Genomic DNA, 22,480 nt, shown 5'->3' with positions numbered 1-22,480 from the left:
TCTGCCAACAATTTTCAAATACCGCGCTCTCGTATCTGCGAATACCTTGGGACGAGTTTGCAACGTTTCGTCGGAAATGAAATTCTTCGACACCATTTTTCTTTCTCTTAAAATTCGTGACAAAATTTATACGAGATTCAATGAAAGATTTTGTCTATTTCTTATTTGCCGTTTCACGTCGCTATTTTACTTTTGAAAATTTTTCTTATTAGAAATATTATATTGTATCGCGTAAACTCGTAACAGGATCGTTACGCTCTCGTCGTAACGGTATTTTGTGAAAATACCGTTGCGCTCGTTTACAACGGAGAGTGATATTCTGATTAATATTGGAATACAACGTAAATAAAATTTATTGATCTTTTTGGAAGCGCTTTCGAACAAATCCGTCTTACCATTCTGCTTTGAGCGCCACTCGCGTTTAGTTTTAGTCTGTACCCGTCAGATGACGTTGTGCTCGATTTCGTGAATTACCAAACATGACCGAGAAATAAATAAAGAAAAGAGTGAAAACTAAAGAAATCACGATTACTTCGCATCGATAATCGAAAAGTTTCAATAATAAACGTAAGCAATTTCCTATTGATAGTTCGCATACCGCGACGACACGAATGTTATTGGTAATTTTTATTTTCCTAATTGCCTAACCTAATTTAGGTTAACGTTGGTTTTTGGTAATTTTTAGGAAATGGCAAATTGTACGAATGTTACGTTAACGTTTGTACGCGGCTATCGGCAATATTCGAAACATTGGCTGAAAGACGCTGTTAGATACGAAAAAGTAAAATATCATCCACGGTAAGAACGGAAAAACTATTGTTGTAATTTTCGAGGTTAAGTTGCCCATACACGGAACGTTGGTCGGTATTTCAGGCATCCGAATCATGTGGACCCTCCGATCGTACCGTCCAAAGTCTTGATGGTTCACAGAGTAAAACCTTTCAAGGGAAATCCTTATTGGGAGAAAGATATTCTCGCGGAATTAGGATTCGAAGAAGATGTAAGATACCGAGTTTAACGGGATTTTCAACTTTTCGCTGCTTATTTATTTTATGTAAAAATCGTTTCTCGCAGAAAAAGGAACCAGTGTTCGTAAAGAATACTCCAGAAATGTGCGCGGTACTTTGGAGAGTAAAACATTTAGTGAAAATCGTTCCTGTGCAATTACCGGAAAAGCTGCCAACCGTGGACGACCTCACCAGTATATACGTACACGAGAACGGAAAGTTTTATCATACCGGAAAGATCGATCCTGCTCGCTACGAGGCTTCTAAGCAATTCCGAAATTGTCCAAAGAAGTTGCAATACAAGGATATAATGGAAAAACTTAGACTTTTGTGGCTTAAAGGGTATCTTTTGTAAGTTAATAAATAAATTAGAGCTGTATAGTTTTGTCGATTACGTCGGAAGTTGTCGGATTTGGTTGTGAGGAAAGTGGAAAAACGATGTTTGAACAAATAATATACTTTATTCGTATGCCGATTACAGCCATACGGTTATGTTACAACCTACCAACAGTAATGTTAAAATTCCAGTGGATTTTTTTTTACAACTTTTCGTATTGTATATTCGAGCTGATCTATCATCGTGAAAGATGAGTGCCGCTTTGGGTCAGTCGTGCGGACCTACTTAAATACGGTGTCCGAGAGAAACGAAACGAAACGAACTTTGTCTAAATTCGTGTGAGCGAGACTAGACCGGCGAACAGTCTTACGCGGCAAACGAAACATCTTAATCCTATGTCTGAGAGACGTTTCACGCTAGGCCGTGTATCGTATCATTCGGAAACTGGACCAATTTCGTTAATAACCGACAAGCACGCTACGACATTAACGCTGGGTTGTCCCGTTCCGGAACTCGTTTAATCGGCTAACCGTACCCGACAAACGTACGTACTGAATTTACTTCGAGAATCGTTTACGGGACGAAAAGATAGTCTAATTTCGAGACTCGATATTCGAAATCGTGATCCTAATCTCGTATCGTTACGCTAGATCCTACGAAAAGAAACCCGAGCTCGTACATGCTTAAGTAGAATCGAAAAAAGGCTCGAATAACGCGAATACTGGAAATTCTAGATAACAAAGTTTTAATTAATCCGTCGCGTCTTCCCTCGTTTACGAAGAATTGGTTCGCCTCCTGCTCCGAAGTTTCCAAAATCGTCTGTCTCGTGACGTGTGATGTATAGAAATGGTGTTTTGCGCTTTCGATCCTTTCTCGGGCATGTACATTCGCAGAAGTCTCGCGGCGCGTTCCTCTTGCGATCTGTCCGCGGCTTTGCCGCTTAAAAAACTGAGCAGCTTCATGCTGCGTCTTTTTATTCTTAACCGATTCAAAAAATTCTTCTCCGTCGTCTTGGAGGGGCTATCGTCGTTTTGATCGTCCGAGTCCTCTTCCAGTCTCTTCGCTTTACGTTGAAACAGTTCGATCCGTTTCCTTCTTTCGTGTTGAGCGTCGACTCTTTTGTGTCTACGAGATCTCGGATCTCCGACGGTTTCCGTCGACGAATACTCCTCTCGCCTGGCTCTCTCGGCTCTCTCCGCTCCGATTCGTTCCGCGTTTCTGCTGCTGGTTTCCTCCGCTCTTCTTACCACCGATTCCAGTTCCCTCAGACGTTCCGCCTCCTTCGAACTCTTCAACGTGTCCGACGAGGCTGTCTCGGTCGCGTAACCGTCTTCCACGTCCGACAATTTTCTGTGAAGATTCACTATTTTTCTGCGAAACTCTTCGTCCTCCTGACTCAGCTTGGCAAAGATGCGATCCCTGTCGGTCGCGTCGGAGCTCGAGCCGACGTTCTTCGACGTCGTCGTTTGCAACCGTTGTCACCACCATCCGACTTGATCCTTTCCGCTTCCGGACGAATCTTCCTCCTCCGGGAGCGGTTCTAGTCGCCGTCTGCCGAGGAAGCATCTCAGCGAACTTAGACTTCCGCCGCCGAGTAACTGATCCATGTTCAGTTCCGGTAAATTGCAGTCTTCGTTCTCGGACTCTTGGTCCGCGTCATCCTCCGCCGACAGGTTCAGGCCATAATTGTCCTCGCCGGATGCGACCGCGTTGCCTGCACCGTTTGGCGGCGGCTAGGGAAGTCAGGCACAGCTCGGGCTAGTGATTCTTTGCAAACAAAGGGCAAGCATTGTCTCATGCAGATGCGTGCGAAGCTTATCAGCTAACTTGTCTTCTAGACCGATCGTCTCTGTTTTTCTTGTTCTTTCGGTCAGAAGGTTTCGATTAAAAGACGTTTCGTCGTTTGCGGCGAGCTAATTGTACGAATTTTATATGGTAGAAAATTTGATCGCGAATCGCGGTGGGAGGATCGTGTACGAGCAAGCACTTTCGCGAACGTGACAAGCCGTCGAAGCTATCGAAGGAAGAAGAACGGTACCGCGTCAAAGCGATTTTCCAACATTTCCGGCGCATCTTTCGTTAAAGTCGAATCGATCGATCGTGCATGGCATCAACAGCGTATGACCGTGTAATATTCCGTGTAGACGGAAAGAAAAATGTCAAAGATACTAGAGAGAATAGTTCCGATAGATGCGATAGAGAGAGGCTTACGGTGGATCGATCGAGCCAACGACAGTACGCGGATAAGTCGCGTCTCATTACCGAACTAGCGGTGAAACTTTCGTCGTCGGGACCACCGGAAGTCGGAGTTCCCCAGATGTCGTCGCCCGAGGTCGCTCCAGACGTCGTGCCCTCTTCGTCGTTCGGGTCCAAGGAGAATTCTGTTCTCTCCGGAGGCACGGGCGGTTGAAGAAGATATCCTCCTACTCCTTCTCCGAGTTGTTCGAGCAGAGCCATTTTACTGACCACGTAACTGCTCGCTCTAGCCGTCCAGGCTCTTAAACCCGTGGGCGGCGACTCGGTGTCTCGATTGTCGTCGTCCCCTTGATCCTCGAGCTCGTCGTCCTGATCTAAACTGCTCATCGTGCCGAATCTTCTGAGAGCTCTGCAAAAACGATCGAACGATTGCCCACGGAACGAACCAGGATTCCAGCATTCGTTCCTCGCGGAACCCGCGAGTTCGATTTCACCTGTAAGGCGGCTCGCCGTCGCAGTCGAGGTCGTCCTCGCTACCATCCTCCGTGTTTCCATCGGCCGGAGTATAACCTGGACTGTTTCTCCCGGGGCTGTCGTGTAGTCCGTTTCTCAGTCTGTGCCTGGTGCACAAGTCGGGCGTAGGCGGCACCACCGAAATCTTTGGAGGCAACGGAGAGAACGGATCTCTGGTTAAAGGTGGCGTAGGGCAACCTGATCTGCAATCGAGACCAACCGTTTTAATCGCACGGAACTTCTCGTACCGTTCGATCGGTCGTATCGTGCCGGTACTCGGCGTTCGCCACCGGATTGATCCTCGTCTAACTATCCATCCAAACATACAGGATGTCCGTAAAGATCGAGAGCGGATTGCTACAGCGCGTTAATGGGCTCGAGCAGATGAAACAAGTCGGTACGAACCTATCGAAATTAGTAATCGTTTACGCGGTTTAACCGTAAGCGGAGATACTCGCGCGTTACCTGTGGCACCTCCTACAAATGTTGATCGAACCGGTCGAATTTTCTCTGGAAGACGCGTAGCTACCGTTCTTCTTGGTCGTCACGCTATTGGACTTGACGGTGCTGAGGCTCGCGCTGGAAGCGGTGCTTTGCTGTTCCGCATCCGAATTCACTACTTCGACGACCACCTCTTCCGCTTGCGTGTTCTCTTCCGGTGGCACCGTGCTCGATTCGTTGCCGCTTTCTCTGGGAGCTCGCGCCGCCAATTCTTCGACCGTCCATTCCTCGATGGGAGTCTCCTCGGGATCCGGTGGAGGGATTTGATGAGAGTTACGCACCCATTGCGCCAGATGATTGTTCTCTCTCGAATTCTTGATGATCGTGTCGATGCTGTCCGTCGAACGGGACTCCTTCTCCTCGTCCGGTTTTCGGGATTCCCTGGTGGTCTACGAACGCGCGTCAATTAAACGCGCTCGTCCTCTTTGCCCATTCAGCGAAACTGCTCTCGACACTCACCTGAGAACTTTCCGTCGGTTCTCTAGCCGCGGTAAAATTACTGCCGGCGACAGGACTCTCTTCTGGACTGTCTTGGCTCGGTGTTCCCCCATAGCCTGTATTCACATAGATTCTAAAATAATAACGAATTAGTGCAGACAAAGGAAAGTGTAGCGGAGGTTCGGAACTCTCGCCGGAGCTTCGTCGAGATTCGAATTCGCGAACTCTCGGACGAGGACGAAACTCCGGGGAACTCGCGTCGACGATCGGACCACTCACATCTGCCGTTGTAGCAGATTGTGCCAAACAGCCTTCAATTCCGGAGTAGGAGCTCGCAAGACAAGAACCCGTCTTCGAGGACGACTGTGAGGGCTGCAGCCGCCGCTGTTGGTCACCTCGAGGTGACCGTTCTCCGAGTTCCCTGGCGGATTAATCGCGACCTGTAGCCGAAATTCCGTCGGTCGTTTGCGAACGGTGAAACAAGCCTCGGCGATGTTCGACAGACGCAGAGGCTCCTCGGTCACGAACAGAACGCGATCCCTCGAAACGCGGGCAAACACCAGAAGATCGGTGAGCAACAGGGCCCAAGATGGTTGCAGACGCGCGCGTCCTTCCACCTTGGCGAGCGCGCCCCCGAACAGCCTGAAACGTCGAGCGTTACTCTCGCTCGATGGCCGTCGCGTCGTTTCGAAACGTCCGAATACGCACCATTGTCTGCCGGGCATAGCCAGAGTGAACGGTTTGCACCTCGCGAAAACGAGTCGCGATTCGACCTCTTGCAAGCTGAGCAGAGGCCTTCCGGTATCTCGAGGAGGTTCCATCACGCCGGCGTTGGCCGTCGCTTCTCTGTAACCCTGGGCTAGATCTCTGGCTTGCTGGCAGTTCCTTGGCGACGCCAGTCCTAACAGTCTCGTCATCTCTCTACGATTTTTTCAACGGTTGAGAGGCAGGGATTACGCGAGATCGTATTTCGAGTTACGCGAATGACGCACCTGTAGTGTTCTAGAGGCAAGAGCAAAACGCCCGTCAGATCGGGACGTCTTTTGTGAGGAACGGCTGGCTCGCAGACCAGCTTCGCGAAAGCGGTATTTCGTCTGAGAGCGACCAACAGACAACAAGCGCGTTGCAATCCGCTCAGGTATCTCCTGTAGGCCGCGGTGATCCTGGCTACCCGACACAGATAGCTCTCCACCCCGCCACCCTCGTCGCGAATCTCTTCGGAAAGTTTCAGCAGCTCGTCGAGGTTTTGGAAGAGTATCAGGTAATCCGCGGCGCTAAGGACGTCCCGTCTCTCAGCCAATGGCGCCATGAAACGAGCGTGTCCGCTCTTCAGGATGCCCCAATATCGTGTCTCGCGCACCGACAGTTCCTCTTCCGGCGGCGCGTCCGGCGCGAGGTTCGGAAACACCTGAACGCGTTTTTACTCGAGAAAAGTCGTGCCGCTTCGAGTTGACGATGCATGCAAGGATTCGCGTTCTCGCGACACGCCAGTGAATTACCCTTGACTTCTTATTTGGATTTTACTTTTACGAGCAAATTGCTATCGTCTCTCTACTCGTTCACGCCATTACGAAAGGGTTTTTTTTTACCGAAAACAAAATCGTGCAGCGACGTTGCTCGAAACGAATCGTCTCTCGGAGCGTTGCGACGATCGGATAAAGGTCAAGGAACGAGGAACCGGTGAAAGGGACTGGAGTAAATGAACAGAATACGACAAATGCTTTGAAACAAAACTTGTTGAGCAACAGAAAAAAAGACAACCGTTCAGATTACAAAACATAATAACCGTATCATAACTTAATCGTGTCCGCCGTGGAAAAAAGGGGGACACGCGCTATACACTACGCGTTTACAATAGGTTCGCTAGACAATCGAGCGAAAGGAATTTACAGGAATGTTGCGCGACATGCCGTGCGATGAAAAATAAAATAAGCTCTTGAGAACGCATGCAGCGCGTCGCGATTCACGACTTGAAAAAATCTCGGATGTTTCGAACGGGGAGAACGCAAGATCGTTTTCGCTTGCCGTTTCGAACGAAAACCACAATACGTCTCGGTATAAACGAGACTCTATAATAACGCGCGTCGTTTTCCACTTGGAGAATCCTACGGTAGGTACTGAATAATTCGAGGTTCCGTGAATCCTGTAGCATTCTCGTAATGCAAACATTCGAGAAACAGTAACAAATCATATTTGGAATCCATATTTGGAAAACGCGGTAAGTCGTCGTATTCGTCGAACAAGATTTGGAGAAAAAAGTCTCGTTGATACCGGACAACTGTTCGATTCGCGAAATACGAAACTCGTTCGATCAGAAGAGAACGACGACGCTAAGAAAGAAAAAACGGGTGAAGCGGAACTCGAAACAGTTAGGCCGTTTCGTTCTTGATCGCGAGCAATTTCGTAAATCGCGTACCAGCAAAATTTCAAAGCGTTTCGCGAAGCTTAAACCAAGACGCCAGTACCGACCTCGGCGTTAAACGCGACCGCGTGCTGCCCGCCGCCGATCGGTTGGTGCAGGCTAACGTTCATCGAGTTAGGCCGATGCATCGACGCGTGAACGTTCCCCTTGCGATAAATCTCGAGGATCAGCTGATTCGTGGCGGCTTGAATCAGTCCGAGGATCTCTTCCCTCGACCGTGTCACGACGTTCGTCGTGTCGACGAAGACGACGTGATCACCTGGCCTGAGACCGGATCGTTCCGCCGGGCTGGCAGGATCCACGCGTTCCACGCGAGGTGGTCTGCCCCAAGATAACGAGAAACCCCATGGAACCTACGGCAGAAGACGATCGTCCTTATGCGCGAATCGAGTCGATGCACGATTAAACTCGATCGATCGAGATCAAGGCTTACCTGATTGGCCGCGGTCTGTCTTATCAATCTCCTGGTGACGGTGCACGGTGTCCTACCACCCCTGGCTGTGAAACCAGGATGCAGAGGCAAGCCGGTCAAGGGATCGATAGGCTCCAATTCGAGATGCCTCAGATACGTCAAGTCCTCCGCTCCTGAATTATTATTATCTGATTCGCCGTCCTTGCACAAGGGTGGCGACACTCCGCAGTCTTGAGGCAAGCCTGCATAAGGAGCGCTCGCGTTTCGACCGGTTCCTGCTTCGAGAGGGTGCCATGTTGCTTCCTGAAAATTCGCGACCGCCCGATTAATCGAATCGTTCGTTTTTCTTTCGTTTAAATCCCTTGATTTACCTGAAAACGAATAATCTCGTCTCGCCACTGATCGCGAAACGAAAACGCCTTGACGACGTTAATAGATTTCGTACAATTTTCTACAATATTTAGCGCGAGGAACTTGATCTCGAAAGAAAGCCATGTTTGTTCCATTCAATGGTTATTTGCAACGTCCGATTACCGAACCGCCGCGCCGATCAAACGAGGCACGATCTTGGTCGTTTCAACAGAAGACGAAGATTTTCAACATGACGCCAACCACGAAAAACACGGCACAATAAATAGCCACCACGATCATGATCGTTTCCAGGGATGACGGAACAACGCGAACAAACGATTTCGATCAAATTGTCGAGATATTTCCGAAACACCTGCCGCTTTTCAAACAGATTCAAGCACGAGTGAACGTTTGTCGGACGATGTTCCACCGGGTACCTTCGTAACGAGCTTAACCCTGACCTTAAGCCGAGAAGACCTACGAGTCCTGGTAAATAGCTGACGGACGGTTATCGCGCATCAAACTTCCTCGTTGCGAAAATTCAACCGCATCGATGAGCATCGATCGATAAAACGAGATCGATCCGTGTTGTCTTCTCCGAAATTCCTCGAAGACTAACGATAAAGTTTAAATTAACTCGACGCAATGATCTATCAAGTTCTATTAAGAAGCTTGTTTCGTCCGATTTTTCATCACTTTCGAAACGGTTAAAATATTTACCTTATCCTGAGACAGGGGTAGAGGCAACGTCATACAGCCCAGCAATTCGCTACGTCTGAAACAGAAAAAGAAGCGAAAATGTATATACAAAAATCTGTTTGGGAAGAAAATGCGGATACACGCGTGTATCGGCCGATAAGATCCTCGCGAGCACCGACAATCGATCGATCAAACGTAACGATGTTTGCGAATCGGTGTTCGATCGTTCCTCGTATACAAGCAGTCTCGAACGACATATTTTTCTGTTTACTCTACATTACTAGTCGTTTTTATCACCGAAATAACAGCTTTTCGATCGTCGATACGAAACAGGTCGCTCGGAAACTTTACGGGCATACTCCTACTCCTTCTGTACGTGCTTAAATTAATTCGAAAGAATAACGCCGAATAAATCAGAGGGAATTTTCGCTGCAACGTTTGATCCGCCGATGTTATCGCAACATTTACGGCGTCCCGATAACGTTACGAGCTTCTCGTTCTACGGTTATGCCGATTATCGTAAATTGCCAGTTTTTTATCGTAATTGCAGCCGACGGCCGACGTTCAACGAACAGCTAACGAATAGCTAGTAGACCGAATATCGTTGTCTGTTCGAAGGCGGTACTTAGACGAAAAGGTAGAAAGGAAAATCGTGAACGTCGGCGTGGTTGCAGAGACGCGCGGATGTGACCAAGTGCACGTGGCGTGCTCGATGCGCATGCTTCCAGGGAATCGATTCCCCTTCTACCGCAAGAAATCCGCGTTATACCCAGAAATTCGTTTCGCTGTTCCGATGGACCGTCGCGTCCTAACCCACGCGAAATTATCCCGACTCGAGACGGTTCGTTTTATCGACTGGTTTCGTTGTCGCGTTTGTCCTTTACACTCGCGACTGTCGCCTGCAGTCGCTTTCGTTTTCCGTCAACCGGAAAGCTTCGAGTCTGCTCGTAACGAATCGTTTCGAATCTCGTCCGCTAAACGCGAAAGGTTCGACGGGAATATCGGAAACGGGAAGGGGATTGTCTGGCGTTATCGTGCTCGCTTTGCAACGAAACCCTGTCGCGCGCAAACCGATCCCTTTTGTTTTTCTCCTTTTTTCTTTCGTTCATCGCGAGACTGTAACTTTCGAAAGTCACGTGTACGAAAGTTGCAAAGACTCTCGGAGAATATTGGGAACGGGGGTGGGTGGCTGTCTGACTCGTAACTCTCGGATTAACGAGACCTAGCCGTAGTTCTTGACCCCGATATCTTCTCCTCGGAGACAGCGCCTACTGCCACGCGTTCTTTTATAGCGAAATCTCATCGATGTTAATCGTCTCGTCCGTTTTACCGTTTTATCTCTCTCCGCTGCAGAGAGTCGAAAAGTTTCCTTCTCTGCTTCGATAAAAGGGGAACAAACATGTAACTCTAGCTGTTGTTCGAAAGTTTACGGGACTACTTTGATCGTAAAAACTCGAAATCGGTTTTAACTTTCGACTAATACATAAACCGTCCGCGAAGGGAGGAAGAACGTTTCGGCTCGCCCAGTATTCGTTCGTTCGTACGAACGTTTAGTCTTGCGAGGATAGAACCGATCAATTTCTTCGGCGAGCAAAGAAGGACATCTTCCGCGCAGATCGTAAGAAAGTAACGGGAGAAGAAAGGCTCGTTTATCAACGACCAAGAAAGAGCGATTTTTTTCAACGTTTTAAAAAGCGATACCTCCACTCTTCTTGTACGGTTATCTACCGACTCTGATAAACGTTTACAACGAACATTTTAATTGGTTAGTTTTTCGTAAGTGGTCGGGGCTTCTCGATAAACCAGCGACGAGCACCGAAGAACTCGCTGACGCTTATTGTCGGTATAGAGCTAAAGGTCGCGTCGTGCCGTTTTGGACCAGGATTCGAAAGGCGACGAGACTAACCGTCGAATATTTCTAGAGATTTTTATCGCGAAAGAGTCTGTTTCGCCGAGTCGTCGAGATCGAAATGGCTGCCGCCTACGTCGCAAACGTTCCGAAACATTCCAACGGTGCACGTAAACCTAACTCTTGCGTGAGATTAATATCTCGCGGCGTGTACGAAGCGGCACCGAGCATCGTTAACCGCTTATCGTTCCGAAACTCGTTATCGCGACTCGAACGACACGGTAGTTGCGGTAACATCGAGAAAACGAGTCAAGGCAACGTTCAGGTAATTGAAAGCGCGTTTCCAATGACAACGGAATCCTGCTATCTGATCGGCGAACTTTATTGTTAAGCGTCACGAGCGCGGTACCCCTCTTCCACGCGTACTTCCTTTTTTCGAGCATGCTCACCTTGCGCGACGATCCCTGTGCCAGACAGCGATGTCCAGGGACGTGGGCTTGCTGCTGCAGTGGTTGTTGTTCACCGGGCAGGGCAGTATCAAGGTCTCGTGGAAGACGGGATTCGGCGTGGCCCTGTGCACCGCCGTCCTCTTCACCACTCCCTCGCCGTTCGCGTTCTTCAGACTCGCTTTCACGTACGCGTGAATAGGACCCTCGTACGCTCTCCTCAGATCCTTGCACCTTATCACTGTGACAAACAGAAACGAGAACGCATCGTGACAAACCGAACCTTTTCGCGATCCATCGCGAACAACCATTCGCGATACGCTCGACAACGAGATCGAGTTTCTCTTCGATCGATGCTGGATAAACTCGAAAGGCTGATCGAGGCACACGCGCGAAAAAAGATGAATCGAGCTTCGAATAAGCTCTTCTTCCGCTCTGTCTGACCAATACGTCGCACGCACTACGCGCACCGCGGACCGTCCGACCAATGCGGCACTCTTCTACTCGCTGCAACGCGATCGACTGCCGAATCCGAACGTTTCTTCCTTTCGTTCCGGTTCGCGTCGCGACGTCTCGCCCTGCGTCGCGTCGCGATAAGGAACACGATCGGAATGAACCGAACGGACGATGAACGCGCGTTCCGAGAAGGAACGATAACGATGAAAGGAAAACTCGTCGACCGGAGTCCACCGTGCGTTCGTCGTTGTCGAAAGAGGAGAAAAGTTCGCAGGATTCGACGTGGATTGTTTACGCAAAGATGCGTGTAGCAGCGAGAATCAATGTTGGTAGGCCTACTAACCGGGAGCGAAATGCCAGGAGGGTCTGTGGGTTACTGGCACAGTCGTCTATCGCGGGGTGCCAACTGAAACACCCCCTCTCGTGGCACGTAACTGGCGCATGCCCTTTCGCGATCGCTTGTCAGGGACGTGTTGGAATCGCGAAACCCCTCGACGCTGTACTTAAATTACCCGCGACTTTCTCTTTTAACCTTTCGGCTGCTCTGCTACAAAAATATTTCTACCGTACTACGGCGCGTAATGCGTCCAATTTTTTTATTCCTCGCGCATGATCATTAGCGTATCGTCTTTTCCAAATTATTTTATTCGCCAACGACCTCGTAACGGTCAATTTCTTAAAAAGTACGTAGACGCTATTTTTGTTTCCGTGCAGTTGCGGATTACGAAAGGAAACGAGCGCTTTGTCGCGTTCGATCTTACTACTGAAAGTGGCTACTAAAAGTCGAAATTTTACGCTTACCTCGAACGTGTATGTGTTCACCGACGACGGAGTATTCGATCTCGATCGATCCATGACAGTTCGGTCTCGGAAGATCGCCTTCCGGGCTGAACTTGAGACATCGACGTACAGTCGCGACCAACGGCGTTTCCGGTGTATTGGACATCGAGTTTAAAAACGATTTCGAACTTTGAAAGTCGTCGGTGAGGCTCGATTTCGGACTGTCCGACTCCCAGGTACCGTTCTTTCTGCCGATGTCCTCGTCCTTACGATCCTCGAGAGTCGAGAGTAACGCTTTCGCCGCGAACGCGGGTTTTTCCTCCGAAACGGAGTCCAGATCGGTCTCCAAGGCAAGTTTCTTCACGTTCGGATTCACGGCCTCGACCAATACGTCGCGCCGTTTCTCGAACGTTGCGCTAGTGGACGGACTGTGGCTCGACGAGCGTCGCTTTGCTCGCTTCCCGTCGTAAATCTTTTCCGTGTCCTTCCTGTGCCGTTTCCTTCGTATTCCTCGTTGCCTCTTCAACGTGAATTCCCCGTCCAGATCGTTCGTAGGAGAGGAGAATGCCCAGGACATCGGAGACGGATCCTCCAGTAACTGACTAGCAGAGGAGATGGAGCTGTCGTTGTGAGCTAGCGTCGTTTCCTCCTCTTCCTCTTCGACGTTCTCTTCTCGTTCCACGATCGTCTCGTACGCGCGATCCATTCGAGAATCGCTTTGCTGCTCCTCCCGATTACCTTTCAACACCTTCTTCCGTTCCTCCGCGTCTCCCAGTAGAATTTCGGCCACCGTTCTCCCGCTGAAATTCACCTCTTGTTCTCTAAACAAAGACCAGACGTTTACGAGGACGAACATTTTGTCAACGATTTTCGTGATTACTACGGCGAAATAAACAGCGATTCGTTTTTACCTATTGAGCACTTCCGTCACCGTGTTGTCCATGTTCTCGAACTTGGGTAGATCTTGGTCGATGGCCAGATTCGACAGTTTACCGGCCAAAGGCGTCTGATCGTGACCGTGGGCTTTGAAAGGACTCGCGGTCGTACAGCTCTTTCCGTGGTACGGTGTTTTGCAACGAGCGTGAATTTTAGTGATTCTAGCGAGTTTCGGCAAATACGAGATCTTCGCGCAATTCGGCTTCGGCTCGGCGTTTCGAGAATACAGTCTGTTGTTCGATAACGGAACGGAATCGGACTCCATCACGTCCTCCGGGCTGGTGGCCATGGAGATTTGTTGAAAAAAGTCCGACACGTGCGATTGAAGGTTCGCCCTGGCCTCGTTCACGATATTCTGCGGCAGCTCGTTCTCGCTCTGAAAGTTGGTCGTTTTGCTCTTCATAAAGAGCGCGGGATCGGTTGGCAGAGTCAGTGCCGTGGAACATTTGCTGCCCGCTGCTAGAAACGTTAATGGGCCGATATCGGCGTCGACCCTCGGCGTGCTTTGATAAAAGCTCTCCGTGACGGATGACTTGTCCGTCTGTTGCGACATCGACTGACGCTTGTTTGCCCGCAGATTAGGCTTCGTGGCCTGAAAACAAACAATCAGTCCCGTTCCTATCCGCGACCATCCGAGTTAACCCTAGAACGGCTGCCAATGGTAATCCGACCCTCCGTTTTCGATATTCGAACTTCGTTCTTTCCGACTTCCGGGTTGTCCCGTTAAACTCGACGCGACCGAACGAACTAGGACATCGTGACCCGTAAAAAATTTCGCGAGGAGAAACGCGCGAAAAACTTGGCGTATCCGAACTTTTCTGGCGATAAGCGTTTCACGGGTTTAGATCACGAACGACCCACTTTCGCCGTTCGAGGATTAACTTTTTACGTAATCTTCGCAGTTTCTTCTCTTTATTCGCTATCGACGACAGCGACTAGAATTAATAGATGTTTGCGCGTTGCGATTTCGAATCACGATTTACGGGACGTTTCGTTCACCTGAAAATACGTTCTAAGATCGCTGCCGTGACTTCTGCATCTTCTACGACGAACCGGCGTAGTTCTGGCCAAGGTGTTCTCGGCAGTTTGGGCAGGTACGTTACGAGTTTTCGTGCCAGCAGCGGGAGGCGTGTTAGACAAGTCTCGAAAAGGCCTGCGAGCCGCCTTGTTCAAGTTAGGCGGACCGTGGGGCGTCGAGCTGCTCGCCGACAACGATCTCGAAACCGTCCACTTCAGCATATCTGTGAAGGCAGAAAGCAAACTCCCTAAGTAAGCGAAAACTCTTGGTTGTCGGTGTACATGCATTCGCGACCAACAAACTTTATCGATTCGCTTTCGAACCTCGAGAAAATTGCTAACGTTCGCTCGCGTGTACATCGCATTTTCGATCGTGTAAAACGACTCTTAATACAGAAAAAGCGAGGAGATCGGAGAAGAGAATCGCGTGGCGTCGAAACGCGAGGAGAGGCCCTTATGGACGTATTATTGTAGGAAACTACCATTACGTAAAGTACTAAATTACGTAAAGTTTTAAAGAATAGGGGGAGTCGTCGGTCGTCGATCGTACGGGTTGCCGAAAATAAACGCCGTCTTCTAATTACGTAACGGGTCGAGGGCGTTGACAAAAAAGGGGAGGAAAAGAAAAAGACGAGGACGAGGGAAATAGCGGAAAGGCGATGACGAAAGCAAAGGATCGCACCTGTCACGGCATACGGGAAACAACGAAACAGGTGAAACCCGTACACCTGAGTCTGTTTCACGAGTTAACACTTGCTTTGGCCCGACGAACGGTTAAACGACTGTTCACGAAATTTCTATGCCCCGTGAGAAACAAAATATGGCGAAAATAGTCGAAAGGAAGAATGAAATCGGTGATGCGAAGAAATCGCTCCACCCTGCGGTACCGTGAATTCGTTGGTCCACGTAATCGTTGATTCGATTAGGACGATTGAATTTCGTTCCGTGATCACGATTCGAATCGCGATGCGTTCGTTCGCGCCGTTGGCTTTCTCTTTCGAAGAACGAACGATTTAAGGGAGTCGAGTAACGGAACTTCAGCGTACTTCGCTACCAACTAAAAGGACTCTGTGGCGATGATCTCGTGTTTTCCCTATCTACGCATTATGCCGTAATCACCTTTAAACGAAAGAAAACTGGTCAATGTTGCGCCCGGCGAGTGCACGGGACGAGAAGATAGTTCCTCTCGCGAGCGATTGTTACCCCGCGTGGGATATGTATACGTACTCTCGGACAGTCGATATCGGCGTAAACGATAGCGATAGTATCGACCACGGCGGTAGCGGTCGCTTTCAACGGTTCTTCGGAGGGGGCGAGTGCGTTGCATCGTGAAGTGGGTACGAAAATGCGTTCATTTGCATACAGGCTGTTACCATGCCGTGCACGCGGTCTTGCCTCGTAACGCGCACTTTTTCACGCGCGTACTTTCGAGTCAACCTCTTGTGCACCGTGCACGCACACGTACGCTTACGACCCACCGAATGGTTACGTGTACTACACCTGCCCATATGCTGAAACTCGCCTAGCGTGCTCTCCATCTGGTCTCGCAAACCACGAGTCCTCGAAGCACCGTCAACCAGACGATTACTATCTACGTTTATTTCACCGACCTTCCCCCTTAACGTATTCTCTAGTCATTTTTTGCGACCCTATCTCGACATTCGGCTCACGCGATTAGAGGAATCACCGAAATTCGGTTAAAAGATTCGCACCGTGGGAAACGGATCAACCCTCGATAACGCGCTCGTTTGCACCGATGATATCGCGATCGATCGAGCTTCCTTCTTATTTTTTCTTTTTTTTCCGCGAAGATTACTAGTCGAAACACGAAAATTAACGATAGACAAGATAAAATATAATCGTTCGCATACGTAATGTCACGAACAGTTTAATTTGGTCGCGATCTGTCACGTTAAAACGTTGCACCGTGTTCGCGCGCGTCGTTCGTTCGAACCGATATACTAATCGTTTTGTAAAGAATCTCTTGACACAAATTTCGATCGTAAAAGAGACGAAGCATCGTGTATCGCGCAATATCAACGACACAAAGACCGTCTATCCATTTTAGCCGCTATCGAACTTTGAACTTTTTCAAAATTGTTACCGTGTAAATTATCTAGCACTTCGCACGAACGATACCGAGTCAACGCTCGTTTCCGCGTATAGTCACGTTCGTGTTTGACTGACCTTCGCCGATCTTGAACGTACTCGTATAAACTTCACGGAGCGCGCGTTTCACCCCAGATAATTAAAATCCTGTATCCGACTTGTGCACGGATTTAAATGGCATTAAAGAGGTCAACGTAAATCATTCGTCGGTGCAATTTAACTTTTATCGCCGGGGACCCCTCGTGCACTTGCTTCCTCTGGCGCATGACACGCGCAGACCCCGAAACTCTTTTTTCCACGGTAGCCATTTGTCGGCTGGAGATCGTTAGATGGAACGATAACGATCACAGGTGGACCACGAGTCCCCTTTTCTGAGCGACGCGGCGTGGTGCAACCACGCCAAACATTTATCGATCGCTGTTACCTAATTATCGAATCGGAACCGCCCAGCGACATTTACGTTAAGCCACCACGATGTTTGTCTTATAACTTTTTTAACGCGGATACCGTTCCGATAAATTTACACCGACGCTCGATGCAGAATAGATAGGGGAGAATTTTATCGAAAGCGTGCACGAACAGTTAAATCATAACCGAAAGACTTTCCGGCATACTCGAAATCTATTCGTAGCGATGCGAATCGTCGGTCATTATGCAAGGAGAACGCATACCATTTTCCATTACCCGTTCTAGTCCAAGTACCTACTGGTTACCTCGAACATACGAAACGTTTTAAAGGTTTCGCCCGTGTCGCTCGACTGGTTCTCTACTCTTAAACACCCGAGTAATCTTTAAAAACGTATCGTTATATCGCCCGGTGTCTTTTAAGGGAGACGATGCTAATGTCCGTTAAACGCTCTGAATGATATCTATCAAATACTTGGGAGAAATGTCACGTTTTTCTAAAGATCGTTTTACCGCGTTTCTTTTCGTTTCCTCTGCTTCTATGTTTCCGAAAGAGATATAGTCGTTAAGGCGAGAATGAACTGTCGTTCCTCGAATCCGTAGGGACCACGAAGTATCCACGATCGTTTTCTGCTTCGAAGAATACGATTGCCGATCCATGAAAGTGTTTTTTCTCGACAAGTGTCAAACGACGACAGTACCTTGTTCCAGTCCTTCGCGTTTGCTCCTTCCATATAGTCCATATCTGTCTCTTTTATAACTCGTAAAGTACTAGGCGCGAGGACAACATCGCGCGATACGTTTTGGAATCGCGTCCCAAATAAAAGGGGGTCCTTTGGTCCCCTCCTCTTCGTTCGGCTTTAATCCATTTTGCTGGTCCCTCGCGCGCAACCCTTCTTACGTTCCTGTCCGCGAAGAACGAGACAGGATCGAGCAGAGTCCTTCGACCGAGGAGAAGGAACAAAATAGAGCGACGGTTAAAATCCTTAACATGCTTGCAAGCACACCCGACAACCCCTTTTTCTCTCTTTTTCTGCGTAATGTATGCCGCAAAAGTTGTTTTTAACGACTTTGCCGAGGCACGCTTCTCAAGGATGGGAATTAATCGAAGGAAGAGCCACCCGTGTATCTTCCCCTTTTATCTACGCGTCCGTACTCTCCTTTTTACCGTCGATCGAAAGTTTCGAGTTCTCTAGCTTCGCTAATAAAAAATCTTCTCAACAATTTCTTTCGCGTCGATGTTTGCAAATATTCGGTTAACCCGAACAATATCAATTTTTAGTCTTACCCGTACCATTAAACGGATAATAATTCGGGAATCATCGAGATACGTAAAGATCATAACGCTGCGAATCGTTGGAAAAATTATTATTATTCCCGGTTCGAAGACGAGTAATAAGCAGCAATTAACGGAAATTTGTCGCGAATTTAATAGAGTCAACTCTATTTCCCAGCACCGAGGGAGATAAATATGTGGTAAAGTCATCGTCTCGTAGTCAAATATTTACACTAGTATATCTATCGAAGCTACTAACTTAAAACGATCACGAACTTCTCGTGAACGTATGGTTCGCGAATCGTGCAGCTTCTAGCTTCCTAGTTTTCTAGGATCGCGGACGTAGACGAATTCGCGTTCTCAAGAGACAAAAAGAAGCGGTTGTCAAGAAGTTGGAGCTTTTCGAAACGAAAGATGTTCGTCAGCTGAGAAGGCGAGAGGTAGGTAGAGGAGGGGAAGCAGGTGAGGCACTTGGTACCTAATCCCTTTTGAAAACGTCGCAGACACACGCACAAGGAGTATACGGACTGTGCCGTAGCCGCGAACGAGCGGCCCCTAAAAATAGTCTATTCATCGCAGCGAACAGCCTTCTTCTTCTCCCTTCTCTTACCGTACCTTACCTTACCTTCTCTTGCCCTTCGCGTCCCTTAAAGCCGTCCTTCCTCCGCTTCTTCGGCCCGGCTTAGTCCAGAGAATCGGTACTGATTTATATTGGATTGACCCCGGCCACCACCTTTCGCTCGGTGGCGTTTCTCTCGAAATGATCCCGTGTCTGTGTCTGGTCGAGTAGAGTACGAGCCAACAAGGTTGGACGAGCGGACGCGCGCGAGCTAGTAAAGAGAGACACACGAGGAGGGGGGGATATCGCAAGAAAGATCCAGTCGAGGACAATCAAACGCGCATTCAAGGTTCCTGACGTGCTCGATTTTCGGCAAAGGGAAAGCTAAGGGAGGGGAACGGGAAGAGAGATCGAAGAATCGGAGCAGGAATAGGAAAGCCGAAGAGGAAACGTGTCCCGAAGAGAGAGCCTCCGCGCTATTTGGAGCACACCTGTCCCCCTGTTTTGTCGTCCCTGCTGTTTCGCATTCCCATGCTCGTGGCTCCCTTCGAGACCTTCTTGTAACCGATGTTTTCCACCCGTTGGTACGCAACGTGAACGTACTTTTCAACGGGGGTGGCAGAACGCTAGTCGAAATGTACAAACGTGTCTCTTTAAATTATGCTTCCGACTAGGAGCAACAATAATTCTCATTACCCTGAAAAGTTCATCTTCGACTTTAAGAGTCTATTCTTCACCGAACGATGACAACACCGAATTATACTTATTCGCGATGACATAAACGAGAGAAGCCTATAAAGATCGTCGCTGTTTAGAAACGTTGTATGGAACTTTCGAAATGACTCGATATTTAAATAGACGGCGGACAAATAGTGGATCCCCTATTCGCGATTCGAACAAACGAGTAAACCGAAAGTCAGACGCGAGCAGGCCAAAAAGGGTGCGGCGAGCGACGTTTTCGGTTAATGATCGATCGAAATGAAACTGGGAATTTGCAAATTGTAAAGAAAGTCGGGGGTACGTTTGAAGACTGCTTACCCTTTGCCAACAGGCTACGGACATTCAGGACGCGCCTCGAAAATAAGGCAGGAACAATGGAACGAAACGAGTCCCGGCGAACAAACGCCTGGCCATTTAAATAGAGGGATCCTCGAGAAAAGGTTCCTCGAGGTGGACCCACGGGGTCCTTGGAACTTGGACAGGAAAGTTTGTATGGGACCCGTGACTAGCCTTGCTGGCTCCTTCGTTACCGGTCCTTTTCATTTTTTTCTCTCCCTCTTCTTCCCTTATCCTTTTTCCCTTTTGACCTCTTTCCTCGAGCCTCTTTCTTTTTCCCTCCTTTTGACAGATGTACCCGAGCCACGCGTATTCACCTTCCCATTTTTTTCTCCTACTTGTTTCTCCTTCGTCTCGCGTCTTCTTTGCTCGCTCCTCGTCGTTTCGGCAGCGACTCGTGCTACCGGATCGAACAGTCTCACAATTAGACGAGTCTCTAACATCGCTTTTTAAAAAGCACTTGCCTTTGTTCGGACAACGACCAAATTCGACGCTCGTAGCCTCGAGATAAACCTTACCCCTGTCGTTTCATGCTTTTAGTCGCGACTCGGGTTCTCACCCTTCTTTAGCATTTAACTTATTCGCATCGAAATGCGATACGCGTATGCTGCTAGTTTCGCGATCACGCGAACAGAATATACGCTGACGAACGAAGTCGTCGACTCTATATGGTATATACCATATAAAAATATGTCATCTACTGCTTCGTATTAAAGTAAAATTATCTAATATAAAAACCCTTTAGACTTCGATGGATTTTCAGCGAAACTTTTTGTGAAATTCAAACGGAGTAGATAAGAATCCGAGGGACAGTACTAGCGCGCTTTCGCGAACGCATTGATCGTACCGAGGATACGATTGATATATGCGATAAAAATTGGCGCCGAGAAACGCTACGATAATCGACGACCGTCGGGAAGGGTTTCTATCGATTCGAGTCATTAATAATTCAAAGCTGGCTGAGATTCTCGCGGTCACCAAAGTGCCTTCGATTGCTCCTTGCGCGAATATCGATTGTTAACACGAATACTAACACGCGCAACCAAAACCATTTGTTACCACTCGCGATCGCAACGAGTAACGCGCGTATGAAAATAACCTGTGCTTTCCTGTCTTTGTCCGAAACGATTGATTTTCGACGGACGAATAAAGGTCGTTATTTTCAAATAATTTCGCTACGTCGAGCCTCTGGAAGGAACCTTCGGCAAAAGCCGAAAGCTGAAAGGGATCGAGAGCCGGAGTCGAGAGAAAAACAGGCTCTACTCACCGCGCGTGTCCTTGAACCAGAAGATTTCAGTTGGTACATCCAAAATACAGGATCTGTCGATGTCAGTCACGAGTTATGAAGGCACAGTTCAGAACTTGACGGCACATAATCCGCGATCGCGATCGCACGTTCGAAAAGAAAATGGAAGGAAAGGTTGAAACGCGATTCACGATAAAAGGCACAGCAACGCGGTACCGAGGTGTCGGTACGTGGCACTTGAACGGCTGCTTCTCGACTGACGTGGTGGGGTAAGAACGTGGGCCTTATGTACGAAAGGGTCCGTAGGTGAGGCTACGAAACAGGAGAGACCGGCTCTCTCTTGCTCTATACTCTCTACCTATGTCCCCCACTCCGAAGCGATCGTGACCTGACCACGCCAGCCACTCAAACTATGCTCTCCAGCTCCACTCCACTCGCCCCAGGTGGACGCTCGATGATCCGCTGGTGGGTGACGATGGGTGTCTCGGGATCTCGAGATTGCTAGCCTTCGGAATGTTAGGCACCGATAGCCGGACGCTGGCAAAGATCTTTGCGATAAAAAAGATCTTTCCTCTGTCACGGACAGGACGGATTCTTGCCTCGTTCCTTGCTTCGCCCGCTTTTCCGTTGCCCGCTGTACCATGCTTGCCAATCGATTTTTCTCCTATCGTTAACCGAATATCCGGCTAATGAATCTTAGTCGGGACTATCGTCGAGTTATACTCCCTTTTCGTATTTTTAACTTTCGAATAGTAATAAATCGTGTTTGCCGGCATGGTACGCAATTCGGTGGGCAGAACCTGCAAAATGCAAACTAGGTGTGACACATAGCTACGAGTTCTCCCTGCTTCGATCGACTCGCTAAGTCGTATGATTCCTTTCGTTTCTTTTATACATATTTATATGAGGCTTATCGAAAGTAAGTTAAAGATAAAGATCCATCAAAAATGTTCGTCGCGATATCATGATCCAAATAAATGGTACCATATGCTCAACACGAGGAAGGAAATCACTCGAGATCACGAATGATATATTAGTATCGAAACGTCGTGTACCGTGCACTGTATAGGCTAGAAAATTCAATGCACGTTTCAGTGAGCTACTTGAAAATACATCTGTGTTCGTGCGGAAAGAGAAAGTCTAGCCATCGAAAGACCCAAGAGACAGTCACCCAGCCTCCTAGATCCAACCGTTCGGCACTGTTTACAAAGTTTCCTCGAATCCGCGTCAAAGTGGCGGACCTTTGGCGCGATTCCTAATCTCACGGTCGTTTCCTCTACAGGATCCGTCGTTGTTCGACCGAGGCACATGTATACGTCCGACCACGTTGAAATCCTTGTCTGGTCAGGATAGTCGATTTCCGAGGTATACCGCAAACGGGGCCGTGTTCACGCAACTCCGAAAACGATCCGCTTCGTTTAGCGTGTCAAAAGAAATTACTTAATAAAGCGAAATGGCTGCTATCGTGC

At 48.6% G+C, this 22,480-nt stretch overlaps 2 protein-coding genes across 7 annotated transcripts; one reads left to right on the top strand and one right to left on the bottom strand.

Moving 5' to 3' along the window:
* The first annotated feature begins 408 nt into the window (after positions 1–408).
* On the top strand, positions 409–1,401 carry mRpL30 (mitochondrial ribosomal protein L30). The gene is made up of 4 exons (XM_003708119.3): positions 409–567; positions 686–798; positions 874–1,000; positions 1,075–1,401. Exons 2-4 carry the CDS (start codon positions 689–691, stop codon positions 1,360–1,362), a joined length of 525 nt encoding a protein of 174 aa, XP_003708167.1. The 5' UTR covers positions 409–567; positions 686–688; the 3' UTR covers positions 1,363–1,401.
* Positions 1,402–1,448: 47 nt separating this feature from the next.
* Positions 1,449–21,485, bottom strand: PsGEF (Protostome-specific GEF). 6 transcript variants are annotated; one of them, XM_076530851.1, is made up of 16 exons: positions 21,033–21,485; positions 14,343–14,584; positions 13,319–13,935; positions 12,429–13,228; positions 11,175–11,412; positions 8,898–8,952; positions 7,848–8,129; positions 7,462–7,767; positions 5,985–6,400; positions 5,701–5,913; positions 5,272–5,634; positions 5,014–5,125; positions 4,519–4,943; positions 4,035–4,256; positions 3,556–3,949; positions 1,449–3,077 (listed from the first exon to the last, which is right to left on the bottom strand). In XM_076530851.1, exons 2-16 carry the CDS (start codon positions 14,580–14,582, stop codon positions 2,823–2,825), a joined length of 4,938 nt encoding a protein of 1,645 aa, XP_076386966.1. In that variant the 5' UTR covers positions 14,583–14,584; positions 21,033–21,485; the 3' UTR covers positions 1,449–2,822. The 6 variants fall into 6 exon arrangements, 4 of the variants coding, with proteins under 4 accessions (XP_076386966.1, XP_076386967.1, XP_076386968.1 ...); XM_076530852.1 differs by having other exon boundaries at positions 3,607–3,949; positions 21,033–21,481; XM_076530853.1 differs by having other exon boundaries at positions 2,935–3,111; positions 3,607–3,949; positions 21,033–21,481.
* Between the last annotated feature and the right edge of the window lie 995 nt (positions 21,486–22,480).

This window comes from Megachile rotundata, chromosome 4, assembly GCF_050947335.1.
Source record: "Megachile rotundata isolate GNS110a chromosome 4, iyMegRotu1, whole genome shotgun sequence".
NCBI classification, from domain to species: domain Eukaryota; kingdom Metazoa; phylum Arthropoda; class Insecta; order Hymenoptera; family Megachilidae; genus Megachile; species Megachile rotundata.
Note: the sequence above shows the minus strand (reverse complement) of the source record. Positions and strands in the feature narration are given on the sequence as shown.